This window comes from Triturus cristatus, chromosome 7, assembly GCF_964204655.1.
Source record: "Triturus cristatus chromosome 7, aTriCri1.1, whole genome shotgun sequence".
In the NCBI taxonomy this organism is placed as follows: Eukaryota; Metazoa; Chordata; class Amphibia; order Caudata; family Salamandridae; genus Triturus; species Triturus cristatus.
The window spans coordinates 387,578,244-387,588,023 of record NC_140590.1 but is presented as its reverse complement, the minus strand read 5'-3'; the positions used below and the strand labels follow the sequence as shown (position 1 = coordinate 387,588,023).

General features: G+C 44.9%; 1 protein-coding gene across 1 annotated transcript; it reads right to left on the bottom strand.

Moving 5' to 3' along the window:
- Positions 1-469: 469 nt before the first annotated feature.
- Positions 470-6,204, bottom strand: ZNF628 (zinc finger protein 628). The gene is made up of 2 exons (XM_085616603.1): positions 6,049-6,204; positions 470-5,281 (listed from the first exon to the last, which is right to left on the bottom strand). The coding sequence occupies exon 2, from the start codon at positions 5,268-5,270 to the stop codon at positions 1,803-1,805; it is 3,468 nt and encodes a 1,155-aa protein (XP_085472729.1). The 5' UTR covers positions 5,271-5,281; positions 6,049-6,204; the 3' UTR covers positions 470-1,802.
- Between the last annotated feature and the right edge of the window lie 3,576 nt (positions 6,205-9,780).

Genomic DNA, 9,780 nt, shown 5'->3' with positions numbered 1-9,780 from the left:
TAACAGATACTGCATTTATAGTTTATGTATCAATTTGGTTAGTTTATTACTGCAAGAGAAAAACAGGTGCCCACACTGAACTCTGAGGTCTGTACTGTTTCTATCATCCAAGTGCATACAAAAAAGAAAAAACTAACGGTTGATTGTTAGTCTCTTTTCCAATATAAGCACAACAAATGTGCATTAATACTTCTTGCCATGTTATTACAAACGCAGTTGAGATCTCAAGAAAGGCCACCCTAAAGGCCTGGTAGACTTTAATGCCTGTAGAAAGTGGGTTTCAGGCAAGTAAATAATTTAAACGTGTGTAACAGAGAAACACGCAAATGCATTTGAAGCCATGAAAATTAAAGATTACTCGCCTCTCACTTGGAGTAATGGCCTGGCCAGGTGAGCCTCACATTTGGTTCCCGAGTTGAATTAAACACATAGCAGCCTTTTAGACAAACATGCACGGGACAAAGAGACATAGGTTAATTAACACCTATAATTGCAATTTACAATATTTGCAGTACTATCAAGTGGAGAAATGCATATGTTTTTGGTGGCAAATACTCTATCCACATCTTGAAGTGAAGTCGGTCTTCCAGTACAAAGAAAATGTGTCTCAGACAGAAACAAAACTGCAAGGGAAAAGAAATGTGCAAAAAAGCCTGGGGTGAAGGTAAGCTTTCTTTAGTTGTGCAAGACATCCAGCATTACTCGACGGAAGCATTATTAAAACAGGGGGACGAGGCAATATTTTACAGATTTTATCTACGAAATCCAAAATATTGTTGCTAACAATAGCAAATGAAATACTTAGTCAAAGTGCTGCTTCATGTTTCAAGTGAAATATCTTTCTCATCAGATAACCAGTTTCTCATTAAAAAAGCACTGGAAGCTAGGGACCCCCTACTATGGCTGGGTAGTGTGGGGTCTACACTTGAGCATTATGCAGGTGTTGCATGATTTCAACATTGTAAATGTAGGTGCAGTTTTAGTCTTAAGCATGCATTGTGAATTGAATATAAGGGCAAAAGGTGTAGCATAAGACATGTTACACTGATTATGCCTACCTTGCTCCCTAACATGCTTGGTGCAAAGAAAACGGTTTGCAGCACACCAACATTAGGTTCTCCCTCAGCATCAGAGAGCAAAAAAAGAGAACAAATAATATCAGATAGCAAGAAAAGCAGCAAAAAAACAAAATAGGTTAAGTTACTGTAATGGGAGCCTAGTTTAGACCATGTTCTGCCCGCCCGTCCCTCGTATTGGAGTATATGTACTACTGCACTAGTGGAAATCTAAGGCTCAGCTGTGTCGCTCTTTCTGAAAAAGCTTCTAAGGTACACAGTGAACAGCACTTTGTAAAGTGCATGTCAATATCGATCAAGAGCAGGCAAGTCGTGCAAAAGTGTAAGCTCAAGCGTTTGCTTTAAAGGGGACCTGCTTGATGACGCTGGCCAATAAACACAGCACAAACTTTGTGGTAGATACCCTGTGCAGCTGAGACCCAGTTAAAGCATTTTCCAACAGCTTTTACTGAGTGATCGTTGTGGTGTAAATGTTTCTATACAAAACCACAAACTGAAAAACATTCTTGCTGTGGAACATCCCCCAGTTTGGGTAAGATCTCTTCTGTAGAGTGATCTTAGCAGTAGATTGTACAGTCTTTGGTTGGGAGATGCTGACTGCCTTAGAAGTTTCCCCTCTCGTTCTGCAGTGGTTCTCTGATTGTTTCAGCCTGATCAGATAGGAGATGCCACCTTGTGCGGCGGTGAGGCCAAAACATTGCTGATTCCACCAAATGGGGAAATGTTTTAGAATGTGTGAACCAACTGAACATTAGGGACTGTCTGTACAATTTGGAAAGACTGCAGGCCTTGCGGTTGTTGCTGTACAGGAGTCTGAACTAGCTGCAATGTGTGCTGGTTCAGAAGACTACCAGAATGTTGAAGATTTAAGTCCTGTGAGTTTTTCAATGTCTGCACACCAGAGTGACTTTGAATTGTCCGTAGCTGGAGATTTTGTCCAGGGTTCTGCAGTATCTGCAACGTATTAAGATTTTGACTGTTTTGTACAAGATGCAAGTTCTGCGTGTTGTGCACAAACTGTAGGTTTGGGGTGTTCTGCAATACCTGTATGTTCTGAGAATTCTGAGTGTTTGGCATCAACTGCATGTTCTGAGGATTCTGTGTTAAATGCATGCCCTGGATGCTCTGTAAACACTGAACGTTTTCTACCATCTGTACATCCTGTCCACTCTGCAACCCCTGTATGCTGTCCACAATCTCTAAGGTCTGTTCTCCTTGGCTAGTGCGGATGATTAGCATCTTTTGGCCTCCGGGTATGGATGTGGGAAGTTCCTGAGTATTTGGTTCCTCTACAGTGTGGATACCGTCTACCTCCTGCATGCAAAGGCGTGTCTGATCCCCATCTTCATTCTGCAGCACAATTACATTTTGTACACCTTCATCTGTTTGCAAAGTCTCAAAGTGCACATCTTGCACCTCCTCCACTGTTTCTATGTTCTCTAGGTCTTCTCCAGTGCTCAGTAGCTCATCCCCGGGAGAATTATGCACTACAATTAGATTTTGGCTCTCCTGTAAACTCTGTGAACCTGGTGAGTTTTCGAGACCCTGGATGTGAATATTGGGGAGATCTTGAGAATCAGACATACATTCCATTTGCATGTTGGACATCTCTGAATGGAGCTGTGAATTTTGCACATCCTGGGAGGGGGCTAATGTTTGGAGCTGAAGGGCTGACATTTCTTGTGGGCTGGCAAGTGGATGTAGTTGAAGTGTTGGTATTTGTTGAGTGTTGGACATGGATTTAATTTGAAAGCTTGTTAAATCATTACAGATAGGTACTGTTTGCATCTGTAAGCTGGGTAGCTTTTGGGCAGAAGAAAAGCTTTGTATTTGTAAAGAAGGCATCTCACTAGACATATGCTCAGGCACGTTCTGCAACACAATTACATTTTGCCCTGTCTGGTGACCTGCAACCTGGGAACTACTTTGAATGGTTTGATACTGCACATTCTGGCAGGTTTGCAAACTTGGCATTGTCTGTCCTGGATTTGGCACAAGAAAGTAGTTCTGGCTGCATGCTGTATTTTTCGGCAAAATCTGCTTCTTCGGCTTGCTGCGTCTGCGTGTGGGCTTTCTTTGTTGCTCAATCTGGGGGGAGTTGTTCTTAACAAGTACATAGTTTGCATTACTTTGCATAATGGGCATAGTCTTTGGTGCAGGTATTATCTGGGGACTTTGCAGCAGGATTAGCTTTGGGGAATTTTGCTGAATACTAGGAATCAGCTGCAGTCCCTGAGCAGTTTGCACCAAGAGGTATGTTTGCGAATTTGGTGTGCTAGGTGGGTTGTTAACCTCCAAAGCTGCTTGCAGGTGTGGTACTACTTGAACCCCCTGGGTGTTGGGCACAATTTGAATGTTCTGTGTTAACTGATTTTGCTGAGTTGCCTCGTTGCTGCTAGCTCTGTTTGAGTCCAGGGCATGGGTACGTAGGTGCCTCTGGAGGTAAGATGACATGACAAAGCCCTTACTGCAGACTGTGCATTTGAATGGACGCTCAGTAGAGTGTGTACGCTGGTGCAGCTGTAGGTTTGATGAGTGAGTGAAGGTCTTCTCACACACCTCACACTTGTAGGGTCGTTCCCCAGTATGTGTTCTTTCATGCTGTCGCAAGTTGGATGTCTGGGTGAAGGTCTTACCACAGATCATGCAGGCAAAGGGACGCTCACCAGTGTGAAGTTGGCGATGACGTCTCAAACACGATGTATTCTTAAAAGTCTTTCCACATTCACTACAGCTGTAGGGCCGCTCCCCAGTGTGTAGTCGCAGATGGTACTGGTAGTGTGATGACCACTTAAATGTCAGGCCACACTCTGCACACTTGAAAGCCCTCACACCAGTGTGCACTCTCTGGTGAATAGACAGCAAGGAAGAACGTTTAAAAGCTTTACCACACTCTGAACACTTGTATGGTCTTTCCCCGGTATGGTCTCTCATATGGTAACGGAGTCCTGAAGAACCCTTAAAAGCTTTGCCACATTCTGTGCATTTAAAGGTTCGGTCAACAGTTTCGGTGGGGGCAGCAGGTGTAGTAGGTGCCTGCACCACCTCTGAAGACTGTGGGCAAGTGACTTCCGCCTCAGTCTGGATAAGTTGCTGTTCCTCTGTGTGTGTCCTTTGATGCAGAAGGAGGTTGGCGAGTTGCACAAAGGTCTTTTCACAGATGGAGCATTTAAAGGACCTTTCACTGGAATGGCAATGTTGATGTCGTGAGAGCCCTCCAGCATTTTTTAATTCTTTGCCACACGTTGCACAGATTGATAGCTCCTCCTCTAGCACAACGTGACTCTGCTGGTGGCTCAGCAACAAGTCCTCATTTCGGAAGGTCAGTTCACACTCACCACACTTAAATAGCATCTCAACAGTTTCCAAGGCATCTGTTGTGGTCAAGTACACCTCGGCTGGAGTGCAGGCAATATCAGACTCTGCTTGCACAAAGGCTTGCTCAATGGCATGTGACTGAAGATGCTTTTGAAGGAATGCATCTGAGATAAAGATTTTGCCACACAAGTTACATTTGTGTGGGCAAACCCCAGCATGCGTACGCTGGTGAAGCAACACATTGGATGAGTGAGTGAATGACTTCCCACACTTCTCGCACTTGTATGGGCGCTCTCCTGTGTGGATGCGCTGATGTTGCCTTAGGTTCGTTGACTGGGTGAAGGCCTTCCCGCACACGGTGCAGACATATGGCCTTTCCCCAGTGTGGATGTTCCGGTGGCGCCGCAGGCTGGATGAGTTCTTAAAGGCCTTTTCGCAGTAGTTGCACTTGTAAGGTCTTTCCCCTGTATGCTGCCGCACGTGGTACTGATAGTGAGAAGACCACTTGAATGTCATGCTACAGATGGTGCACTTAAAGGAGCGCACACCAGTATGCACACTCTGGTGGATCTGCAATAGCGAGGAGCGCTTGAAGGCTTTGCCACAGTCTGCACATTTGTATGGCCTCTCCCCAGTGTGGCTCCTCTGGTGGTACAGCAGGGCCGATGAACCTTTGAAGGCCTTGGGGCACTCTGAACACTTGTATGGCCGCTCACCGGTGTGAGTCCTTTGGTGATGGATGAGTCTGGAAGACCACTTGAACACTTTTCCACAATCCCGACATTCATATTGATGGTCACTGACGTCAGCTTGCTGCGGAAGTTGCAGCGTAGGTGTCTGTATTTCAGACATTTCCATCTGCTGTCCCCAGAGCATCTCAGCAGGACCTAGAAAAAACATGAGTTAAGGTTTTTTTAAAAGCACCCTCAAAATATTTCTATCAACAACACATACAGGAGTGGTCTAGAAACCTGCTTGAAAGTTACTTTCATTAGTGATGTGACTGTACTTGACATATGCCTTTGCTTTTCTCTGGATTTGTCCAACAGCATGACATTTAGGAAGAGCAAGTGCAACAATGGTAGGCCGAGACGTGATATTCGCATTTAGTTTTACATATCACGAGCAGAAAAACGTCAGGGTTATTTTACAACATAATTAACCACAGGCAAAAGCATGCATAATGCAAGGAGCTATAGTCCCGGTTTCAGGAGCAGGTCAGCTGCACGCATGATGCAGCATAGAGGAGACAGAGTTGGGGAGGAGCGCAGGGAGACTCGGCATAGAGGTCCTGCCCTAGCTAATGATAAATAAGTATAGTTTGTAAATCTGTAGTCTACGTACAAATCGGGACAGGCCAAGCATAGAACTAACGCTAAAGACTTTAGCCCTACTTTTATGTCTGGCCTGTTTCGATTTTTTGCTTCTTCGAAATCTCGTAAACCTAGTACATTGTGTGCCATGTGGTCACAAAAGAGAAAAAAAAAATACAACATGAAAGTCACGTGGAAACGAGACATTTATTGTCCGCCAAACTAAATCCGACCAAACTGTGCCTGCTCCTTTAAGGGATGGACACGCCTACCTCCCCTTTAATTGTTCCCGCCCTTCAGTAGCCGAACACTACTCTACGGGACTGATAAAAGCCTCTCACCGGAGTTGGGGTCCCGGTCCAGCGTGAGCTGCGGCTGCTTGCTTGCCGCCCCGCAAGTCACGAGGCAGCTTCCGGTGACCCCATTTCTCGGTGGTCCAGCCGTGCGACGACGGCGCGAGACACCCAACCTTTACCGGTTCGCTCAGACAAACAACTGAGCAGCACGTCAGCAACGAGCCCGCTCATTGGCCGATTGCTCCTTTGGCTAACGCCCACAGAGTTTTAATAAACTAAAACGCGAACGCATCTGTTATAGTGTAATGCGCTAAGCGCCATGCTGCTGTTCATAGAACGTTTAAAATCAGTTGCTATCTTTACAGTTAGGAGGTATACTTTGTGAGCGAGAAAACATTTCTTTTCTTTTAACAAACGAGCAACCATAGGCCACTAAGTGTGTAAATGCAGATTTATAAACAACCTCCGTTATCGGTTATAACTGAGAAGCCGTTAAGCGATGTTTATGAGGAGGCGCAGGGGAGCTACTGTGAGTAACGGAGCGCTTTTTTAGGCAGAGGTGGGCGAGCCAACAAATTAAGAGGGAGTGCCGAGGCAAAGGACTGTACCAGCCGAGCCCTGAAAATTGTTGCGAGACAACAAATTAAGAGGAAGTACCGAGGCAAAGGACTGTACCAGCCGATCCTTGAAAAGTTTTGCTCAGTCAGTCAATCAACAGCCATGTAAAATATGGTAAATTCTCATGAAAATTCAAAAAAAGTGTATGTCTTTAACATGTGGAAGCTTTAACATTAATAAGGCACATTATAGCACTGCACAGAGAAGTAGTTATTGAAATTGATAGTGCTGTACAACTGGTATTCTGAACTCACATATTTGAAAGTACTTTCATACGCAATAATTAAGAAAAAAAGAGTTATGGTGAAATGGGGTATTTGCTTAAGATGACATCATTTTGCCAACTATCAGGCATTAGACTAACGCATTTTAATGCTGGTGTCCTCATCACTGTATGAAAATGCATTAGTCACGCATTATAGCGCCCTCTGACAACAATGCAATTGAGGCACACTGTCAGTGACGCAATGCTAAAATTGTCAAACATATCTGAGCGTGAAACTGCGCCGTCAAATTTAAAATGTTATGTCAGAGATAGAATAATTATGAACAGTACTGAGCAGGCAGGCCAGAGTTTAACAGATCAATTAGCTGTGCCCTGTAGTATCGTGTAGCACACGGATAAGTAGTTTCTTCAATAAAGATATTTATTCGGCAGGTACAAAGGATGCATACACCTTTTCCAACGCACTCCAAGATCAAACTGCCTCGAGTTCTTCACCAAATGCCAGGCAACATGGAATCTCAAGCATGAGTGCACATTCTCGTATTGAGATTCCATTTTAATGGAAACTTTCCAAGATATACTGCACATCCCCCTTCATTGACAACATAAGAAACAAAAAGTAAACTTAGTAAAGCATACATTGCACCCCAATATATTAATAACTGCCCACAACACACACCTTCAAATGGGGATCTATTTGAAGGTCTTACGGAGGATGCAAAGGCAGTTGAAGCTAGTGGAAGGGACGGCGTTGATCTGGCAGTTCATGGAGAGGGAGGAGTCAAGGATGATGCAGAGGTTCCGAGCGTGGTCTGTAGGGGTGGGTGGGCTCCCGAGGGCGGTGGGCCACCAGGTGTTGTCCCAGACGGAGGTGCAGGGTCCGAGGATGAAGACCTCAGTCTTCTCTGAGTTGAGCTTCAAGCAGCTATCATTCATCCAGGCTGCCACGTTCTTCATTCCTTCCTGGAAGCAGAGTCTGGATTCCTCGTGAGTGAGAGAATGAGCTGTGTGTCATCGGTGTAGGAAACAATGCTGATCCCGTGTTGTCTTACGATGGCGGTGTGGGGGGCCATGTAGATGTTGGAAGAGCGTGGGGCTGAGTGATGATCCCTGGGGTACTCCGCAGTTGATTTCCCTGGGTTCGGAGAGGAAGGAAGGGAGTCGAATCCTCTGGGTTCTGCCGGAGAGGGAGGATTGGATCCAGTCGAGGGCGGCTCCTTGTATCCCAATGTCGTGAAGTCTGGCTGTGAGCGCGTGATGTGAAATGGTGTCGAAGGCTGCAGAGAGATCTAGAAGGATGAGGGCCGCAGGGTGTCCCTGGTCTAGTAGCATGCGGATGTCGTCAGTGGCGGCAAGGAAGGCAGTCTCGGTGCTGTGGTTGCTGCGGAATCCAGGCTGGGAGGCGTCTAAGATGGAGTTCTCTTCGATGAATGTGGTTAGCTTGGCGTTTACAAGTCTGTCGGTGACTTTGGCCGCGAAAGGAAGGAGAGAGATGGGCTGGTAGTTTTTCAGGTCTGTTGGGTCGGCTGTTGGTTTCTTGAGGAGGGGTTTCATCTCCGCCCGTTTCCAGACGTCTGGGCAGATGCCGGATCTATGGAGTCCTATATGGTATGATATAGGGCTGTAAACTTTTTTTCAATCCCTGCCTGTCTCATGAAGGTTTTCATCTCTTCTGACTTGAATTGTACACCATTATCAGTTAACATAATGGCTGAAAACCTTCTCTAAGGAAAATTCTTTCTAGAAATACAATATCCTTTTGCTGTGTTTACTTTATCAACCACTTTCAACTCGATGCACCTGGTCAACAGATCCATCAACAATAAGATATGCCAGCTTTTCCCATCTTTGTCTCTAAAAGGTCCCATGATATCCATGGCAACTTCTTCCCAGGGTTCGTTTGGGCAGCTTATAGAAGACAAAGGAGGGTTGAGGGTTTTTAGAGTCTTACCCTCACACTCTACACAATTTCTCACAAACCCTCAACCTCCATGTCCATCTTAGGCCACCAATACAGCGTTTTCATTTTTTGTTTAGTCCTTGATATTCCAGCATGTCCCTCATGCCCTAATTTAATCAGTTTGCTTCTACCATCCTTGGGAGGAAAAATCCTTTCCCCTCTGCAAATAAAATCATCACACAAACACAACTGATCTCTGAACTCCCAAAAGGCTTTGAGTTCCTCCTCACAATCCTTCCTTTGTATTCTTCCCCAACCATTAATTATTCTACTTTTTACTTCCAGCAACGTTTTGTCCACGAGATAGGCTTCCATCTATTCTTCCATCCTTATGTACGATGAGTTACTCACATCCAAAATGCTAGCTACTGAACATTAACTCCAAGGGTCTTGTTCAACTTCTTTAAGCAAGAGTGACGTTCTGGGGAGAAAATCTGCTGTGACGTTTTCGACCCCAGGGAAATACTGGACATTGTACACAAAATCATGTAACCTCATAGAAAAACAAGCAATTGTGGCTGATGCTCTTGATAAACCTTCTGTTGTCAACAATTTTGTCAAGGGTTTATGGTCTGACCTCAATGTGAATTTTCTGCCCCAAATGAATTTTCGGAGGTGTTCCATTGCCCACACACAAGCTAATGTCTCCCTGTCTATCTTGAGTATTTTTCTTCTGTCGGAGTAGGTAGCGAGACGCAAAAGCAATGATCACCTCCTTGCCTTGTGCTGACTTCTGAGACAAAACACTACCTAACCCCATACCAATGGCATCTGTGGTAATAAAAGTGTCAGCTGAAGGGTTGAAACCTTATAGAATGGGGACATTCACAATAGCTTTTTTTATTCCAATGAAACATGACTGAAAGTCCTCATACCGCTCAAAATGAAAATTTTGCTTTAGCAATGTTCTCATCTTTTGCGTTTTCTGGGAGATATTTTCCACAAATTTAGCATAAAATTCGGCTAGACCCAG